Source organism: Carcharhinus amblyrhynchos, chromosome 21 (genome assembly GCF_965287045.1).
Source record: "Carcharhinus amblyrhynchos chromosome 21, sCarAmb.v2.hapA, whole genome shotgun sequence".
Taxonomy (NCBI): Eukaryota; Metazoa; Chordata; class Chondrichthyes; order Carcharhiniformes; family Carcharhinidae; genus Carcharhinus; species Carcharhinus amblyrhynchos.
This window is the reverse complement of record NC_137344.1, coordinates 19,633,200-19,654,647: the sequence shown is the minus strand read 5'-3', so window position 1 is coordinate 19,654,647 and position 21,448 is coordinate 19,633,200. Positions and strand designations below refer to the sequence as shown.

General features: G+C 43.1%; 1 protein-coding gene across 3 annotated transcripts in view; it reads right to left on the bottom strand.

Annotated features, from left to right (window-relative positions):
* tbc1d16 (TBC1 domain family, member 16) overlaps positions 1-21,448 on the bottom strand; it is a 113,708-nt gene that overhangs the window by 69,212 nt on the left and 23,048 nt on the right. For all 3 annotated transcript variants that reach the window (XM_080209587.1, XM_080209589.1, XM_080209588.1), the window contains exons 2-3: positions 15,898-16,106; positions 4,188-4,812 (exon numbers count right to left, since the gene is read on the bottom strand). In XM_080209587.1, coding sequence (XP_080065713.1) covers positions 4,188-4,812; positions 15,898-16,069 — 797 coding nt within the window. In that variant the 5' untranslated portion in view covers positions 16,070-16,106. The remainder of the gene's footprint in view (positions 1-4,187; positions 4,813-15,897; positions 16,107-21,448) is intronic.

The window sequence follows — 21,448 nt, the reverse complement described above, 5'->3', positions numbered from 1 at the left end:
TGCCTCAGGGATCTGTTTTGGGGCCACTGTTGTTTGTAATTTTTATTAATGATCTGGATGAGGGTATAGTTGGGTGGATTAGTAAATTTGCTGATGACACCAAAGTTGGAGGTGTGGTAGATTGTGAGGAAGGGTGTCATAGTCTGCAGGGAGACTTAGATAGGTTGCAGAGCTGGGCCGAGAGGTGGCGGATGGAATTTAATGCGGAGAAGTGTGAGGTAATTCACTTTGGTAGGAGCAACAGATGTGTCGAGTATAGGGCTAACGGGAGGACTTTGAATAGTGTGGATGAACAGAGGGATCTAGGTGTGTGTGTACATAGATCCCTGAAAGTTGGGAATCAAGTAGATAAGGTTGTCAAGAAGGCGTACGGTGTCTTGGCGTTTATTGGTAGGGGGATTGAATTTAGGAGTCGCAGTGTAATGTTGCAACTGTACACTACTCTAGTGCGGCCGCACTTGGAGTACTGTGTGCAGTTCTGGTCCCCGCATTACAAGAAGGATGTGGAGGCGTTGGAGAGGGTGCAGAGGAGGTTTACTAGGATGTTGCCTGGTATGGTGGGGAGGTCCTATGAGGAGAGACTGAGGGATCTAGGGTTGTTTTCGTTGGGAAGAAGGCGGCTAAGAGGGGATCTTATTGAAACATATAAGATGATTAGGGGTTTAGATAGGGTGGATAGTGATAGCCTTTTTCCTCGGATGGAGAAAGCTAGCACGAGGGGGCATGACTTTAAATTAAGGGGGGGTAGCTACAGGACGGATGTCAGGGGTAGGTTCTTTACCCAGCGGGTGGTGAGGGATTGGAATGCCCTGCCTGCTGCAGTTGTAGATGCGTCTAGTTTGGGGGCGTTTAAGAGATCTCTGGATAGGTTTATGGACGAAAAGGGATTGGTATAGGCTAGTGGGTCATTGTTTTTGTAACTGGTCGGCGCAACATCGTGGGCCGAAGGGCCTGTTCTGCGCTGTAATGTTCTATGTTCTATGTTCTATGTTCTAATGCACCATATAACATTCCACAACAGAAAGAATAAGAAACATGTCCAATCATTTCTCCTCACTGTCTTAAAAAAAACACAAGTTCATCTTCTCCACTTCAGTCACATCCAGAAGTGATGAAATAGTCATTGCACCACTCAATAGAAAACTCCGTTATTAAAAGTAATTTCCAGCTAATTATACTGAGTTACATTTACATATATATCTTCGCTGTTCAGGACCACCTTCTGTGAGGCGGCACCTTAATTATATCAAAATGACTTTACTCTGCTTTGTTTGAAAATGGGCTGCCACACTTTCCTCATTTGTGGAGTAACCTGGAATCATATTTTGAACATTTAGAAACTCAGAACATTTTTGGGATGAGGAGAAGAGAGAGAATCCTCATTTGCTGATAGAATGTCAAACACATGCTTAACTTAGATGTCTTTATTTACAGCTTGTGTCTTAAATTCCCAAATGCGTCTTCACTTGTATGTGACAGCACACTTGAATTATCAGTAAGTTGGAGTCCATATCCTTCAGTATTAGTATGGAAATACCGGATAGTTACAGGGTTTGAGTGACATTTGATAAAATTCTACCAGTTGAAAACAGAGATACAGTTTGAATTTTTAAATTATTTGTTCATGGTATGTGAGTGTCACTGGCTATGCCAACATTAATTGCCCATCCCCAATTGTGCTTGCGAAGGTAGTGATGAGTTGCCTTCTTGAACTACCACAGGGAATGGTTCAAGAAAGTGGATCCTCACCACTTTTTCAAGGGAATTAGGGATGGGTAACAAAAGCTGGTCTAGACAGCAACATCAACATGAATGAATGAAAAAAAAATCTCCATTTTCAACTCTGGCATTCTATCATAAGAACATAAGAAATAGGAGCAGGAGTAGGCCATCTAGCCCGCCCCGCCATTCAATAAGATCATGACTGATCTGAAAGTGGTTCAGTTCCATTTACCCACCTGCTCCCCATAAACCTTAATTCCCTTATTGATCAGAAATCTATCTACCTGTGACTTAAACATATTCAACGAGGTAGCCTCCACCGCTTCAATGGGCAGAGAATTCCAGAGATTCACTACCCTCTGAGAGAAGAAGTTCCTCCTCAACTCTGTTCTCAACTGACTCCCCCTTATCTTGAGGCTGTGTCCTCTAGTTCTTGTTTCCTTTCTAAGTGGAAAGAATCTCTCCGCCTCTACCCTATCTAGCCCTTTCATTATCTTATATGTCTCTATACGGTCCCCCCTCAGCCTTCTAAACTCCAACGAGTGCAGGCCCAATCTACTCAATCTCTCCTCATAAGCCAACCCCCTCGTTTCCGGTATCAACCTGGTGAACCTTCTCTGTATTCTCTCCAAGGCCAATACATCCTTTCGCAAATAAGGGGACTTTCAAGTCAATTCAAGACTTTATCAAATGCATGGTCATAATTGTCATTAAAGCATTTCTTTAATAGCAGAGAAAACACTGTAAAGGTGGCATCAGATATACCAATAACAAGAACCACCTGCATTTATACAGCATGTTTAACATAATAAAGCATCCAATAGGTTGCATCAGGTCTTTGTTACAAAATCTGGCATCATGCCATATAGAGATATTACAACAGGTGACCAAAAGTTTGGTTAAAAGGGCAGATTTTACCGAATGTCTTAAAGAGAAAGGAAAAGGGGTAAACAGGCTCAGAGTGAGAATTCCAGTGCCTGGGACCGAGGCAGCTGAAGGTAAGGCCTTAGAACAGGCTCAAGGCACTTATCCTTGAGTGCCATCCACACCAGTATTGGGACACGAAATTCAAGTGATTATGCTACGGTTCCAGGATATGTTATACTGTCACTGACTGTTCGGGGCTACATTGAAATATACCTAGTCTTCACCTCCCAAAGAGTTGCAGGCGAGCACTGGATCTGCACTCCATCTTTCACTAGTGACCCGGCCAAGATCAGGAACTGGACATACAAGGATAAATGCTTTGAGCCTGTGTTGTAGGCCTTACTTATCAATGCTAGGGTCATGTGTGTGGTGGACAAGGAGCTAGAGCTGCAGGAACACAGAGGGTTGCAGAGTTGGAATAGGTTAAAGAGATAGAGGAGAGAAAAGCCATGGAGAGATTTGAACACAAAAATGGGAAAGTTAAATTTGAGGAATTAATTAAATGGGTGTCAATGTAGATCAATGAGCATGGTTGGGGGTAGTGAAAACAGGACATGGTGCAGATTAGGATAGGATGGGCTCATGTTTTATCAGGACCAAGGAAGGGTCAAGATGTGAGTCCAGTCAGGAGAGCATTGAAGTCATCAAGTCTGGAGGACACAAAGCACAGATGAAGTTTTCCGCAGTAGGAGGGTAAGGCAGGGGGCAGCCAAAGTTACGGTACATGGAGATATGAGGCTGGAATCTCAGCTCAAGGTTAAATACATTGAAGAGATTGTACATAGTCTAGTTCATCTGGAGTTTGTGACATTGGAATCTGTGGCTCTAGATCAGTGCTTCTGGCAGAGTCTGAACACATAGGCTTCAGGCTTCCCAATGTATAATTTGAGGAAATTTTCTCTCATTCAAGATTGGATTTCAGGCAATCAGTATGACAACAAAGAGATAATGAAGGGATGCAGAGATTTTGATAAAATAGAACTTGGTATGGTCAGTGTACACATGTATTCTGATTTTGTCATCAAGGTGCACTACGTAAATTTGGAATAGGGAGGTCAGGATAAATCTTTTTCAGCAAGAATGTTTTAGAAAGCAACAGAAGCACAAATGTAAGCAACCAGTTTCTTACTCTAGTCTTCCTTTTGCAAAAGCTGGCAATGCTACAACCTACCTCAGCCAGTGACTTAAGTTTAGGGATCGCTCCTTCATTTCCTTCCATTTTCCCATGCCTTCCTTACCTACTGCATTCACTTTACCAACACAAATAGGTCAGCCTATCTCTTCCCTCTTCACCTCTGGCAACAATCAGACTGACTTGATCCACTGTCTTCCAGAATGAACGTTCAGATGTTTCATGCCACCTTATCTAATTTATTCAGATTTGTACATAATATTGTATTGTCAATGACTGCTTCACTAATGCCTACTTTTGTTAAGCAAAATATATTATTGTTATCTTTATTCTTTGAAATAAGTTCTTCAATAAAGTATTCCAAAATTAACAGTGAGATCTGTAACAGAACTTGCAGTAACAGTACCTGTTTTCTGCATCAAGAAACACAGATCTGCTACTTTCTGCCATTGGGTCACCAATTGGAGACAGACATAAGGGAGAGGAAAATGTATCAGAATCCGAGCCAATGGTGCTGTCCCTGCTGACATCATCAGTTGTCAGATCATATGATGCTTCATCTTCAAGTTCCCTCTTCAAATTAACCTCATTCTGACTTTCTGCTGAAACCTCCAGGTCTTTCCGGTCGTCCTGGCAAGTCACTGTTGAAGAAATGTCTGAGTCACTGTGAGCTTGCTGGAGTGCACCATGGGAAATCTGCAATGTGAGGGAATGTGGTGATGCACTCTGCTCTGTCCCCAGTGAGCCAATATGCATGGTGTTAATCATGCCTTCCGAGACAGTTATTATCTCATCATCCTCTGGTGGAACCGATTCTCGTTTTCGTCCTGTAGTGCTCATGGGTTGTTGTACAACTGGTGCATGTACATGTCGGCATCTTCTACGTTGTACCTTTCGCACAGGAGAACTTTCAGGTGTGATGTATCTTAAAGCCTCTTCATCCTGTCGTTGGATTCGGGTGTTTGGGATCCAGGTGATAATAAGGGTTGTTCCCAGTAATTCATCCTTTTCCAAATGTATGCATAAATATCCTGGATTTGAAGGAGGGGAAAAAAAAAGAGAAGCCCGGGAAACAGGTTATTTTAAGAGAAACAAAAAGCAAAAAGGCATGAAATATCATTACACAATAAAACATTCACATACACAGTAAATACAAACCTAATTCGGTTCAATATTTGTGGTCTTCCATCAAGTGGAAAAGTGTTCTCCATGTCCACCCTGACCATGACCATCGGCCCCAGAACTCTAATGACCTCCATTAGGCCACCACAACTGCCTCCAGAGAAGAGCCCAACTTCTTCAAACCTTCTGAGAGTCACAATGGTCCAGCCTTGGCATTATCCACAGACTCTCTCCAGTGGCTCCATAACTCTCTCCATAAATTGGAAGCACACTGAACAGATTGAAACTACAACAAAGACATTATAGCTCATTCGTCCCCTGCAATAGGGAGGCAATGGCATAGTGGTATTATCACTAGATTAATAACCCAGAGACATAGATTAATGTTCTGGGGAACCAGGTTCAAATCCTGCCATGGCAGTTGGTGAAATGTGATTCCAATTAAAAAGATCTGGAATTAAGAATCTACTGATGACCAAAAAACCATTGTCAAGTGTTGGAAAAACCCATCTGGTTCACTAATGTCCTTTAGGGAAACAAATTTGCTGTCCTTACATGGTCTGGCCTACGTGTGACTCCAGAGCCACAGCAACGTGGTTGATTCTCAACTGCCCTCACACAACTAGGGATGGACAATAAATGCTGGCCAGCTAGTGACGCCCATGTCCCATGAATGAATTATAAAAAACTGCATCTAAACCCACAGCATTCCAAAAATTAAATTCTGATCATTCAAGCTGTATTGATCATGGGTAAAAGTTCATCTCATTTAAGCTTCATATATAAAAAGGAAAGATTTATTCATGACATAGTTATCATCGTTTATAATATCACTTTTCTGGATTCCTCCATATATGAGACTTGTGACTTCAGACTACAGTAATGTGGTTGACTCTTAGCTGCCCTCTGAAATGGTCGAGTCACTCATTTCAAGGGCAATTAAGAATGGGCAACAAATGCTTGCCTTGCCACTGACACCCACATCCAACATGAAAGAATCAATAAAGCAAATGGAATTCAAATCTGTAAAAACAGGCTTAAACATGGATGCCCACATACTTATTCCATATAGCATTGTGTTACTTGGCCCCATGTTGTTTAAAACTGAAAAGACAAAATATTTAATACTTTTCACTGTATATTAATACTGTGACAATAATAAATCAAATCAAAGAACCCTTATAATTTCATCCCTGAAAATTAGAGTACTATTTGAAAAAGCTTCTTTGTAATTATTCAGTTACCTCTTTTCTATTTCAGTAAACACCATGCATTAGGGAAAAGGATGTGTCTATGTGTATTTCATATAAAGAATCAGTTTTAGATTCCACTAAATGAATTTTACGATTTGATCAGATTAGTACAGATGTAAACATTCTCCTAAATTTGAGACTAGAAAGATACTTCATTTGGATGAAAGTGCTAAAACCTTCCACGAGAAATGACAGAATTAGTGTCCCTTAACAGCAGTAGCTAAATCCAGATGATCACATAGAATTGAAGTGAATTCAAATGCATCAAATCATTCCACACAATCCTATTATCTCACCATCCTGACCACGGTACAGTTAAATGTTTATTCCTGATTGAGGGGAAGGTTGTTCACAATATTCAAATTTCCACTGTTAAATATTGTTAGTTCTGCTTGTTAGCTGTCTTTGATGAAGTAACAAATACCTGTAAAATCCAATTTGCATTATTTTTATTTAGGTTCAGCTGTGTCAGAAGTGACTAAGTGAATTGGGATATAAATATGATAAGCTGTTCTTTTATGTAAGCAGCCTACATTCCTGGCCAAACTACAGTGGTTATGGATTTATGAGGATTCAAATGCACAACCAGTCTGTTTTGGTTAATGAGTTTCAAAACATTTCCAATTTACAGTATAAAGGGAAATTTTCCAATAAATTGTCATAATCCACTGTGCAGAGGATGCATGTCAAGGTAAAACTAAAGCCTTGAAATTATACGAAATGAATATTTCACATGCTTGAATGATATTGCTTTGTCTTTTTTTAACAGAAGCATTAACCTGTTAAAATAAGTAGGAAAGCAACTTCATATATTTGACATTGATTTCTAGTTTCAGATGAGCAAACTTTCAAGGCTGAAACATAATAAACTCTGAGAACATGACCAAAATTTGATTATTCAAGTACAACACAAAGGGAAAGAAAACATAAATATTGACTGTAGTTGATGGCTGCTTCAGTCAATTGTTAATTGGGGAAGGCAGGATTACATTTTATTGCTTCAAAACAAGTTACATTAGTTTTATCCAAAGGCTAGCAATTTTCACACAAAGAGAATTTTTCAGTTCATCCTTGAAGATTCTTTGTCAAAAAACTCAGTGCTTCAAGAACTTAAGCATGGTCTCCAGTGTAAAATTACCCAACTCAAATCAGACAACTAAGTTTTTCCAATGGAATACAAATCTTGCCAAAACTTAGCTTTCTAGTCTGAACTGATAGATGTCAAACCAATAGGGATCTGGATAGGCTGAGCGAATGGGCGAGGATAATTATGGGGGATTTCAATCTACATATTGATTGGTCGACCCATGTTGGATGCGGTGGGCTCGAGGAGGAGTTCTTGGAATGCTGCCAGGATAGTTTCCTTGAACAGTGTGTGTTGGAGCCGACGAGGGAGCGAGCTATCTTGGATCTGGTGTTATGTAATGAGGCGGGTAGAATTAGGGACCTTGTGGTGAAGGATCCTCTTGGGGAGAGTGATCATTGTATGGTGGAGTTTCTGGTGCAGATGGAGGAGGAGAAAGTGGGTTCCCGAACACGTGCCCTTTGTTTGAACAGAGGGGAGTACGGTAGGATGAGAGAAGAATTGGCGAATGTGGACTGGGGGAGCGCGTTGGAAGGTAGGTCTGCTGAGGAGCAGTGGAGGATCTTTAAGGAGATCTTTCTTGGTGCTCAGCAGAAATTTATTCCGATGGTTAAAAAGGACCGTAGCAGGAGAGGTAATAAGCCGTGGATAACGAAGGAGGTGAAGGAAAGTGTTAAATTAAAAGCGGAGGCGTTTAGAGTAGCTAAGAGTAGTGGGCGAGAAGAGGATTGGGAGAGGTTTAAATGTCAACAAAGATTGACAAAGAAGTTGATAAAGAAGGGTAGGAGAAACTATGAAGCTGGGCTAGCGCTTAATATGAAAAAGGATAGCAGAGTTTTTATAAATATATAAAAAGGAAGAGGCTGGCTAGGGTGAACGTTGGACCCTTAGAGGATGAGAAGGGGGACTTAGTGGTAGGGGATGGGGAAATGGCTGAGGTCTTGAATAACTTTTTTGTTTCTGTCTTCACGGAGGACCACATGAATAATTTGCCGGTGTTAGTGATGGAAAGGTGGTAGGACTGGAGGGTCTCAATGACATTATTGTTACTAGAGAGGCGGTGCTCAACAGACTGGAGGGACTGATTGTGGACAAGTCCCCAGGACCGAATGGAATGCATCCGATGGCTCTGAAAGAAATGGCGGAAGTGATAGTGGATGCCTTGGTGGTTATTTTCCAAACTTCGCTGGATTCCGGGGAAGTGCCGGAAGATTGGAAAACGGCTAATGTTACGCCGCTGTTTAAGAAGGGTGGAAGGCAAAGGGCAGGGAATTGTAGGCCGGTTAGTTTACCGTCTGTTGTAGGTAAAATGTTAGAATCCATCATCAAGGAGGAAATAGCGAGGCATCTTGAGGGGAATTGCTTGATAGAGCAGACGCAGCACGGTTTCGTTAAGGGGAAGTCGTGTCTGACAAATTTATTGGAGTTCTATGAGGATGTGTCTAGGGCAGTGGATAGAGGAGAGCCGGTGGATGTGGTCTTTCTTGATTTTCAGAAGGCGTTTGACAAGGTACCTCACAAGAGGTTATTGCAGAAGGTCAGGGGACATGGAGTTGGGGGTTGGGTATTAGCGTGGATAGAGGATCGGTTGTCAAATAGGAGGCAGAGAGTGGGGGTCAATGGGTGCTATTCGGATTGGCGGTTGGTGACTAGTGGAGTGCCCCAGGGGTCGGTGCTAGGACCTCAGCTATTTACCATGTATATAGATGATCTGGAGGAGGGAACCGAGTGTATGGTGTCGAAATTTGCTGATGACACCAAGATTGGTGGAGTGGCAAATTGTGCGGAGAGTCTGCAGAAGGATCTAGATAGGTTGGGCGAATGGGCCAGGAACTGGCAAATGGAATTTAATGTTGGCAAGTGCGAGGTGGTCCACTTTGGTAGGAATAATGGTAGGAAGGAATATTACTTACGGGGCGAAAAACTGCAGCAGGCGACGGTGCAGAGGGACATCGGGGTCCTTGTGCATGAGTCGCAAAAACCCAGCCTGCAGGTGCAGCAGGTGGTCAGGAAGGCTAATGGGATCCTGGCCTTCATAGTGAGGGGGATTGAATATAAAAGTAGGGAGGTCTTGCTGCGGCTGTATAGGGCATTGGTGAGGCTGCAGCTGGAGTACTGTGTGCAGTTTTGGTCGCCGCACTTACGCAAGGATATTTTGGCCTTGGAGGGAGTGCAGAGGAGGTTTACTAGGCTGATACCGGAGTTGAGGGGGTTGAGCTATGAGGAGAGGCTGAATAAACGAGGCTTGTACTCGTTAGAGTTTAGAAGAATGAGGGGAGATCTCATTGAGACGTATAAGATGATGAATGGGATGGATAGGATAGAGGTGGAGAGACTCTTCCTGCTCAGAAAGGATAGTAGGACTAGGGGGCACAGCCTCAAGATAAAGGGGGAGCGGTTTAGAACGGAGTTGAGGAGGAACTTCTTCACTCAAAGGGTGGTGAATCTCTGGAATTCTCTGCCCATTGAAGTGGTGGAGGCTGCCTCGCTAAATATTTTTAAGACGCGGGTTGACGGGTTTTTGAAAAGCGAGGGGATTAAGGGTTATGGGGAGAGGGCGGGATGTGGAACTGAGCCATGACAGATCAGCCATGATCTTATTGAATGGCGGGGCAGGCTCGAAGGGCTAGATGGCCTACTCCTGCTCCTATTTCTTATGTTCTTATGACCTGGCAGATGGAGTACAATGTTAGCAAGTGTGAGGTTATCCACTCTGGCAGAAATAATAGTAGAAAGGATTACTATTTAAAGGGCAAAAAGCTGCAGCATGCTATGGTGCAGAGGGACCTGGGGGCCCTTGTGCACGAGTTGCAAAAACCCAGTCTGCAGGTGCAGCAGGTGATCAGGAAGGCGAATGGAATGCTGGCCTTTATAGCGAGGGGGATAGCATATAAAAGCAGGGAGGTCTTGCTGCAACTGTACAGGGCACTGGTGAGGCCGCAGCTGGAGTACTGTGTGCCGTTTTGGTCGCCACACTTGTGCAAGAATATTTTGGCCTTGGAGGGAGTGCAGAGGAGGTTCACTCGGCTGATACCGGAGATGAGGGGGTTGGACTATGAAGAGAGACTAAATAGACTAGGTCTGTACTTGTTGGAGTTTAGAAGGATGAGGGGGGATCTTATAGAGACGTATAAGATAATGAAAGGGATGGATAGGGTAGAGGTAGAGAGACTCTTCCCACTCAGAAAGGACAGCAGGACTAGAGGGCACAACCTCAAGATAAGTGGGGGAGCAGTTTAGAACGGAGTTGAGGAGGAACCTCTTCACTCAAGGGGTGGTGAATCTCTGGAATTCTCTGCTCGTTGAAGTGGTGGAGGCTACCTCGCCAAATATATTTAAGTCATGGGTAGATAGGTTTTTGACAGACAAGGGAATTAAGGGTTATGGGGAGAAAGCGGGAAAGTGGAACTGATCCACTTCAGATCAGCCATGATCGTATTGAGTGGCGGGGCAGGCTCGAAGGGCTAGATGGCCTACTCCTGCTCCTATTTCTTATGTTCTTAGACGTTACACTGATCAGGGTGGCACGGTAGCAGTGGTTAGCACTGCTGCTTCACAGCTCCACGGGCCTGGATTCGATTCCCAGCTTGGGTCACTGTCTGTGTGGGGTTTGTACATTCTCCTCGTGTCAATATAGGTTTCCTCTGGGTGCTCCAGTTTCCTCCCACAGTCCAAAGATTTGAGGGTTAGGTTGATTGGCCATGCTAAAATTGCCCCTTAGTGTCCTGCATAGGTTAGAGGGATTAGTGGGTAAATATGTAAGGATATGGGGGTAGGGCCTGGGTGGGATTGTGACTAGTGCAGACTCAATGAGCCAAACAGTCTCTTTCTGCACTGTAGGGTTTCTATGGTATTAGCGAACTTCAGCTGCAGGAGATTTAATTGTGAGAGAGAATATAAAATTAAAAATAATTTTTTGATGACAGCACAGTGGTTAGCACTGCTGCCTCACAATGCCAGGGACCCGGGTTCAATTCCGGCTTTGGGTGACTGTCTGTGAGGAGTTTACACATTCTCCCCATGCCTGCATGGGTTTCCTCCAGATGCACCAGTTTCCTCCCATAGTCCAAAGATGTTGGCTGGATTGGCCATGCTAAATTGGTCTTTAGTGTTAAGGGGATTAGCAGGGTAAAAATGTGGGCTTGCTGGGTGGGATTGTTGATGGTGCAGGCTTGATGGGCTGAATGGCCTCTTTCTACATTGTAGGGATTCTATGATTCTCTGATCCAAGTTCCAAGATAACTTTCGTCCATTGCATGTAACATTATTTGCATAAACTTTCTTGCACATATTCACAATCACCTCTTCAACCTTGCCATTTCATGACCTTTCTACTACCAAGTTCTGACTCATCAACAAAGCCATCTCTGACAACTTCTTTATATCTCTCACCACCCACTATCTATTTCCATCTCCACTTGCCTCTGAAACAGCTCTTCCCCTTATTTCATCTACAAAACTGTATTTTGAACCCCACACCATGCCCCCACCCCCGTCGACTACCTACACTTTGGCTCCCCATTACAACATTTGCACAGCTATCAAGCTGCTTCGCAATTTCCTCACCAAATTTTATATCCCTGGTTTCAGTAACCTCTACTCTACTCCTACCCACTTCTACATGGCCCCCATTTTCATTTCCTCAAGTCCAAGGGGTACAGAGTTGACTGCATCTGGTATACAAATTGGTGATAAGAACTGATTGGACTATATTAAGCCTTGCTCTCCTCTGCAAAGAAACATTATCCTCAAGAACCAATACAATCTTTGGCCTCTTTTCTCCACTAACAATGGTCTGCTTAAACTCCTCCCCTGGCCCCTCCATTCTCACCTCTCAGAGGAGTTCAAAGATTTATTTGCCTCTGCTGAATTCACTTCTTTCCCATGTTCACAAGTTAAATTTCCTATAAAGACTTGAGCGATTAGGCAGCAAAATATGAGAAAGTGTGCAATTATCCACTTGGTAGGAAGAATTTTAAAAAAATCAGATTTTAAAAAATGACAGACTAGAAATGTTAATATTCAGAGGGATTTGGGGATCCTTGTGCATGAATTACTGAAAGCTGACATGTAGATATAATGAATTAGAATGGCAAACAATCTGTTATATTTCAATCCCTTGCAATAAAGGCTAACAGTAAGCACATCTTGTTGAAATGAAATAGGGTTTTGATGGGACCACACCTGGAGTACGTATACAGTTTTGGACTCCTCACAAAAGTTAGGTTGATTCCTAGGATGAGAGGGCTGTCTTTAGGAGGAGAGATTGAATAGGAAGAGCTATGTACTATATACTCCCATGTTTACAGTAAGAGGGAATCTTGCTGAAACATATAAAATTCTTGAGGGGCTCGACAGGGTAGTGGCTGGGAGGATATTTCCCCGGGCCAGAGAATCTGGATTGAAACAATGATAATTTAAGATCATGTCCTGCACCAAGTCTTGCTGACCCATCTCTCCTGTCCTTGCTAACCCATCTTGGTTCCCCATTTCCCAATAGTTTCAATTTAAATTTCTCATTCTCATGTTTCAATCGATTTATGTCAATAACTTCCATCTGTCCTATGATGCTCAGAATGCTGCATTCCTCCAATTCAATGCTCTTTCTCCCTCTGTCTCACAATTGGAATGTGGGAAGTTGATCCTTGAATTCTCTGCCTCTCCACTTCATTAAAGCCCACCACAGAATACACCTTACAGAGCAAGCTTTTGGTCCCATTCTAACATTTCTTTTAAATCATGTTAATTTTCGTCTGATTCTGTTTCAGTTTAATGCCTTGGAACATGTTTCCATGCTAAAGAAGCTATATAAATGCAAACTGCTGTTGTTGATAGTGTCAATTACGAAAGAAAGTTACTGACTGAGTAAATATTGGGTGACATTGATATTATTTTCACACATGACTATTTCTCAGCCAATCACAATCAGCATGATAAATTTACGACTGCCAACTAAAAGATTACCACTTTGCCTACTTCTCTTTTAAAAGTATATACAAACTATCCTCTTAAAATTGCTCTTCAGTGAGACAGTTCTTAAACACAGTTGTAACAATGGCTTGCTAAATAATTTTTAAACCGGTTTCTCTATACAAATTTGCTGCAGTATAATAACCTTGAAAAGACCTCTTGGTATTATCTACCTATCATCTTTTCTGCTTTCTCAAATATTGATATCCAGAAGATATTTTTACCCCAGTTATTGATTAACTTATTTACCCATTTTCTGATCAATGGAAAATACCTGAAATGTTTTGGTTTGCTCACATCTATTTCAACAGGTCAAGTGCAATGGCCTCAACACTAGAGGGCACTCTACATTAACCTTGTGTAAGTTTTAATTAAAGGTAAGTTCAGTGGCATAGTGCTGTCATGAAATACTCGTTTGCCATTTTCAGTAAATGGGATTGAACTTTTCAAGGTCAGGTGCATTCATATTATTTAGCAGTCTGTTAATGTATTACTGGAGTAACTTCAAACTGCAATCCAAGATCCTTGCGCTCATCCCAACCTTCCCATGCTTTCTTTGCATACAAATTATCTGGCTCCAAAATGAAAAACACAAAGCAGCTTTACAAATAGACACAAGACGTTATACAGTTTTCTGCAAAAGGTGACACACTAATTAACGGAAAAGAGTAAAAGTGGTGGATTTTAAGCAGATGTTGATCAAAAGCTAATTTAAAATCCATTAAATTAGCACATGCACTAGATCTTTGTAGTTGTGCAATGTTTTATTCCCCAATAATCTCCTTACTTGTGTCCATTCCACACAGCATGAGTACCTTCTACTGTCTGTTTTTTGTTACAGCATTTTCATAACACTGCAAACTATGCAGCTTAACACCAAGCAAACAAGAAGACAAGTTCTTTTCGGCAAACAAATCTGCCAACATACGAGTTGACTAATTTATGGTTAATGAAATCCAAAGTCAAATATTTCTTGATAGTCATAATTTGGTGACTGAACATGCAGAAGTAGAATTGCATACAATTTGGCAATTTTCCTTCTGAAATAGTAACTACAAGGACATTTAAATTTTACAATAGTTAAATGGCTAATTTTGCCACAATAGACCTGGACGGTAGAGAAAGGATTGGCTAGGAGAGCCAAACATTTTGAGTCCAGGAAACTGTTCTTTAGAAACATTACTTACAATTTTTAAGCAGCGATTTTAAGTAGGGGAACTTTATTCCCTGCAGCAGCGGAGGTTTAGGGGTGATCTTATAGAGGTCTCTAAAATAATGAGGGGCATAGATCAGCTAGATATTCAGCATCTTTTCCTAAAGGTAGAGGAGTCTAAAACTAGAGGGCATAGGTAAAAGGTGAGAGGGGGGAGATACAAAAGGGTTTTCAGTGGCAATTTTTTCACACAGGGGATGGTAAGTGTCTGGAACAAGCTGCCAGAGATCATGGTAGAGGCAAGTACAATTTTGTCTTTTAAAAAGCATTTAGGCAGTTACATAGATAAGAGGGGTATAGAGGGAAATGGGCCAAACACGGACATTTGGGACTAGCTTAGTGGTTAAAAAAGATGTGGCATGGACAAGTTGGGCCGAAGGGCTTGTTTCCATGCTGTAAACCTCTATCACTCTAGCTTGTCCCAAGTTCTATATTTTATACACTAAATGCAATGTGCTTGACTCTTAAACAAATGCCCTCAGGGAAGGGCAATAAATGCTGGTTCAGCCAGCAGATGCCCACATCCCATAAATGAATTTAAAATGTGAAAAGGCTTTGACATTTTAAAGAGATTCTTTATTATTAAAATGAGATAGGGTAGATTGTCCATAATTTGAAGTCACTAGGCGTTGCTGTAAAATAGAAGAGCCACAACTGAAATTCATCAAGGAGGAGTAAACATCTTCCATCTGAAAATCTTCCATTCAGTCCCACTGGTTCTGAGATAGTGAGTGAGGTTAGCAAATGCGAACATAAAACTCTCAACTCTTATCTTTCTGTGTAATGCAAGTAGGGGGACTAGAAAAAAGAAAAGTTATATTTTGTGGCGGTGAAGCAAAACTGAAATTGTTCATACCATAAACAGGTAACAGCAGAAGCTTTTGTGATGCCATACTTCTGTCCTTTTCAGTAAATCTGAGTTGCAATTAATATTAATTAACAACATTATTTGCAACAATGCTCAAATGGTAGCATTCAGGTTCTGCACTGATGGCAACATCGAGCAATATGCTAAGTTAGAAATGTATTTGATTTGGAGTCTCCTTAAAGAAAATTAATACCAGTCTTCCCTTCCTGTTTGCATCATAAACCACTGCATGATCAAGAGACAGGAGGACAATCCTGTTTCTTAAATTCTGTCGGTGGCATTTTGTGCTGGTAGAAAGATGTTCAAAAGTGGTACAATGATAGCCTCTCGTTTTTACTCAGTGAGGCATATCTTGCACTTTGTAAAACCAAGCTATTCATCTCGATTTTATCCATTAGGAGTGAAATCAGTAGCAATTTATGGTTGCTAACGACCTTTAAAAGGGAGCAATGACTGACAATCTAAATTAATAGATGGTCAAATGCAGGTTGAATGAAATGGGAGTTTGCAATCTAATTGTTCATTAAAATCAACATTAACTGAACTGGAAACATTATAAGGACTGAAGGTGTTCAAAACTAAACAGTTCAGCTGCATGTACCATACCTGGATGATGTTCTCCAAGGCCACGCAGCAGATCTGAGGGATGGACACAAACATTGTTCTTTGAGTAAATAATTTCACCATCCAGAATTCTGGAGGATCCACTTGACTGATTAAAGGTCAGGAGGTCAGAGGCTTTTGAAGATGCACGTCGCAGGAGCTGACCCAGAGACATCTCCAGGAATATCTTTCCATCATCTGAATTCTTCACCCTAGAGCAAAGCAAAAATGTAATTTCTGAAAAACAAAATTAAAGTACAAAGAACAAAAACAGCCCGGGAAACAGGCCCTTCGGCCCAACGAGCCCGCGCCGCCATCTTAACACCACCAGTCCCCCCCTCCACCCATGACCCTTATCTAACGTTTTATGGCCATCCACATTGAGGGAAACTAATTTAGGGACAATTTATTACTGCCAATCAGCCTAATACCACATCTTTAGGGTGTGGGAGGAAACCAGAGCACCCGGAGAAAACCCATGCAAGCACGGGGAGAATGCGCAAACTCCCACAGACACCGGCCCAAATCTATGTGTCTGCACAGCAATCAGTGATAGTCACTGAGCTGTCATCTTGCCCAGTATCTGGTCCAGTTTAAGCACACACTAACGACATGAAGCACTAGGCCAATCTCGAACAACCAAGAGCAGCCCAAGTACAACCCATCGCGTGTATGTCCCTCATTGGCCACAAGGCAGACTGACTTAAAACCTGTGAATGAAAAAGAGAAAAAAAAACATTATTATTGTACCATATCCATTTACCTTACCAGGGACGCCCCAATGTTAATGACCCTTATTTAAAACAATCTCCTACATCCACCCATCTCCAACCATCTCTAAGTTACTCTTAAAAAACTCTAGCATGTTTGCCTCCACCACCTTACTTGGCAGAGCATTCCATACCCCCACTACCCTCTGTGTGAAAAACCTCCCTCTAATATCTGCGTTGTACCTCTCCCCCCTCACCTTAAGTCCATGGCCCCTTGTCCTACGTGTCTCTATTATAGGAAATAGCTTACCTCTGTTTACTCTATCTATACTCTTCATAATCTTATATACCTCTATTAGATCCCCCCTCAGTCGGTGTCTTTCAAGGGAAAAGAGCCCCAATTTCTTCAATCTTGCCTCACACCCCAGTCCTTCTATACCAGGCAACATCCTGGTAAACCTCCTCTGCACTCTCTCCAGAGTCTCCACGTCCTTCCGGTAGTAAGGCGACCAGAACTGGACACAGTATTCCAAATGCAGCCTAACCAACGTTCTATACAACTGCAACATTAGACTCCAGCTCTTATATTCTATACCCCTTCCTATAAAGGCCAACATACCATAGGCTTTCTTCACCACACTCTCCACTTGCACTGCCATCTTCAGAGACTTGTGCACTTGCACCCCCAGGTCTCGCTGCGATTCTATACTCCTTATGGGCTTACCCTTTATCATATAACTCCCCCCTACATTATTCCAGCCAAAATGCATCACCTCACATTTATCCGGATTAAACTCCATTTGCCATGTATCTGCCCAGTTTGAAGGAAATCTGGCCTAAGGTCGATGACACCAATACCTTAAAGAAGTTGTCTGGATACACCTTCTACTGCTTGCCCAGTTTAAATCACGATGGTACAAAATCATGCCTTGATCCATCCGCCTACTCAGTGGCAACTTCTCCTCCATTGAATATCTCACTTGTTCTACCCTTTAAGACTTGCATTTAAAATTTCTTGTTCTCTACCATTCATCGATGTTATTCTCATCAAACTACTGACCACTAACTTTCATTTCTGGCCTCCATGTGTTAGCTGATCTTGGTCATAATTCCTTTCTCTCATTTATCGTCCTCCTCCGTTGTTTAAGAAGGGTGCCAGGCAAAAGACAGGGAATTATAGGCCGGTTAGTTTAACATCTGTTGTAGGTAAAATGTTAGAATCCGTGATCAAGGAGAAAATAGCGGGGCATCTTGAGGAGAATTGGTTGACAGAGCAGACGCAGCACGGTTTCGTTAAGGGGAAGTCGTGTCTGACAAATTTATTGGAGTTCTATGAGGATGTGTCTAGGGCGGTGGATAGAGGAGAGCCGGTGAATGTGGTGTTTCTTGATTTTCAGAAGGCGTTTGACAAGGTACCTCACAAGAGGTTATTCAAGAAGGTCGGGGGGCATGGAGTTGGGGGTAGGGTGTTAGCGTGGATAGAGGATTGGCTGCCAAATAGGAGGCAGAGAGTGGGGGTCAATGGGTGCTATTCGGATTGGCGGTTGGTGACTAGTGGAGTGCCCCAGGGGTCGGTGCTGGGGCCTCAGCTATTTACCATTTATATAGATGATCTGGAGGAGGGAACCGAGTGTATGGTGTCGAAATTTGCTGATGACACCAAGATTGGTGGAACGGCAAATTGTGCGGAGGGTGTGGAGAGTCTGCAGAAGGGTCTAGATAGGCTGGGGGAATGGGCCAGGAACTGGCAAATGGAATTTAATGTTGGCAAATGTGAGGTTGTCCACTTTGGTAGGAATAATGGTAGGAAGGACTACTACTTACGGGGCGAAAAACTGCAGCATGTGACGGTGCAGAGAGACATCGGGGTCCTTGTGCATGAGTCGCAAAAACCCAGCCTACAGGTGCAGCAGGTGGTCAGGAAGGCAAATGGGATGCTGGCCTTCATAGCGAGGGGGATTGAATATAAAAGTAGGGAGGTCTTGCTGCAGCTGTATAGGGCACTGGTGAGGCTGCAGCTGGAGTACTGTGTGCAGTTTTGGTCGCCGCACTTACGCAAGGATATTTTGGCCTTGGAGGGAGTGCAGAGGAGGTTTACTAGGCTGATACCGGAGTTGAGGAGGTTGAACTATGAGGAAAGGCTGAATTAACTAGGCTTGTACTCGTTAGAGTTTAGAAGAATGAGGGGAGATCTCATTGAGACATATAAGATGATGAATGGGATGGCTAGGATAGAGGTGGAGAGGCTCTTCCCACTCAGAAAGGACAGTAGGACTAGAGGGCACAGCCTCAAGATAAAGGGGGGGGGGGGGCGCGGTTTAGAACGGAGTTGAGGAGGAACTTTTTCACTCAAAGGGTGGTGAATCTCTGGAATTCTCTGCCCGTTGAAGTGGTGGAGGCTGCCTCGCTAAATATTTTTAAGACGCAGGTTGATAGGTTTTTGATAGGCAAGGGGATTAAGGGTTATGGGGAGAGGGCGGGAATGTGGAACTGAGACACGACAGATCAGCCATGATCTTATGGAATGGCGGGGCAGGCTCGAGGGGCTAGATGGCCTACTCCTGCTCCTATTTCTTATGTTATGTCCTCTTCAAAATTACTACCATCTCCCCTCTCCTCCAAAAAACTCAACTCGTTCTCCCTCTCATCATTCTCAACCCGAGTGCAGCGTTTAACACAGTTCACTACATCTTTCCTTCAATGCCTCATCACTGTTATCCAGCTGGATAGGGCTGCTCTCACCTGGTTCCATTCTTATCCATCTAGTCATATCAGAGGATCATCTGTAATGGCTTATCTTCCATTACTGCCAGTAACCACCCAAGGTCTATCCTTGCCCCTCCTTTTTCTCATGTACATACTGCTCCTTAGCAAAATCATCCATACAGATATCCAAGTTTCACAAGGATGTAAATGATAAGCAGTTCTAACACATTTTTAGTTTCTGTTTTTAATACATCACCACCTGTCTTGACCCTTCATTGTCTCAAGTTGTCATATTGCTTATCTGACAATGTTGGATGAGTAGAAACTCTCTCCTAGAAAGTACTGGAAAGGCGAAAAACCCTTGAGGAGGAATTTCTGGCCTTCTCATGGCATGTTTCTTGTGTTGGGAGACAGTGTAATGTTCACCAGCTGCCAAATCTACTGGTCCCACTGCTGTCAATGGGATTTCCTGTTGACTACATCCCACATCTCTGGGAAACCAGCAACAGGGCCTGAAGATTCTGCTGGTGTAAACAGCTGGAAAATACCAGCCATTGTCTTCAGCAGCTACCACAAATTCCATTACATAGCCAAAGGAGCTCCATCAAGTGTTGATTTGTAAGGAATGTATGATGTTTTGACTTGAGAAACTTTATTATGGAGTACAGCGATTTACAGCAGTACGTTGTCCTGAAAATTGAAATGAGTTGCACACTTGTTTTATGAGTGGTGGATATTTTGTTTCAAGCATTTGCTCCCAGAACTTGATTGTAGATTGTGATTTGTGCATCACCCTCACCCTCCTGGAAATCCACTGTTTATTTCTATAACAGATGTTTCTCTAATCAAAGATTCAAAATCACCAACCATGATTGACCATATCAATCATGAATGGGTTTAAGAACATAAGAAATAGGAGCAGGAGTAGGCCATCTAGCCCTTCGAGCCTGCCCCGCCATTCAATAAGATCATGGCTGATCTGTCATGGCTCAGTTCCACATTCCCGCCCTCTCCCCATAACCCTTAATCCCCTCGCTTTTCAAAAACCCATCAACCCGCGTCTTAAAAATATTTAGCGAGGCAGCCTCCACCACTTCAACGGGCAGAGAATTCCAGAGATTCACCAACCTTTGAGTGAAGAAGTTCTTCCTCAACTCCGTTCTAAACCGCTCCCCCTTTATCTTGAGGCTGTGCCCTCTAGTCCTACTGTCCTTTCTGAGTGGGAAGAGTCTCTCCACCTCTATCCTATCCATCCCATTCATCATCTTATACGTCTCAATGAGATCTCTCCTCATTCTTCTAAACTCTAACGAGTACAAGCCTAGTTTATTCAGCCTCTCCTCATAGCTCAACCCCCTCAACTCCGGTATCAGCCTAGTAAACCTCCTCTGCACTCCCTCCAAGGCCAAAATATCCTTGCGTAAGTGCGGCGACCAAAACTGCACACAGTACTCCAGCTACGGCCTCACCAATGCCCTATACAGCTGCAGCAAGACCTCCCTACTTTTATATTCAATCCCCCTCGCTATGAAGGCCAGCATCCCATTAGCCTTCCTGACCACCTGCTGCACCTGCAGGCTGGGTTTTTGCGACTCATGCACAAGGACCCCGAGGTCCCTCTGCACCGTCGCCTGCTGCAGTTTTTCGCCACGTAAGTAATAGTCCTTCCTACCATTATTCCTGCCAAAGTGGACCACCTCGCACTTGCCAACATTAAATTCCATTTGCCATTTCCTGGCCCATTCGCCCAGCCTGGGACCAGAGTGCTGGCGAATCGAGTAAAGAGGACTGTAGACAGGGCTTTAAACTAATTGGGGGGGGGAGGGTGCGAGGGTAGGCGAAGTTACGAGGTCTAAAATTAAGGAGAGGGTACAGGTAAGGGAAGAGGCCGAGGATGTCCCAATAATAGAGGGAGTAGGGGGCGTGAGTATAGTTGGTGGCGTTACGGCAAATAGGGTCCAGGTGAAGGCTGGGATGAAAGCGCTTTATCTGAATGCACGAAGCATTCGGAATAAAGTGGATGAGCTGGTGGCGCAGATCGACACAAATGGATACGATCTGGTGGCCATTACAGAGACGTGGCTGCAGGGTGACAGGGACTGGGAGCTGAATGTACAGGGCTATCAAGTGTTTAGGAA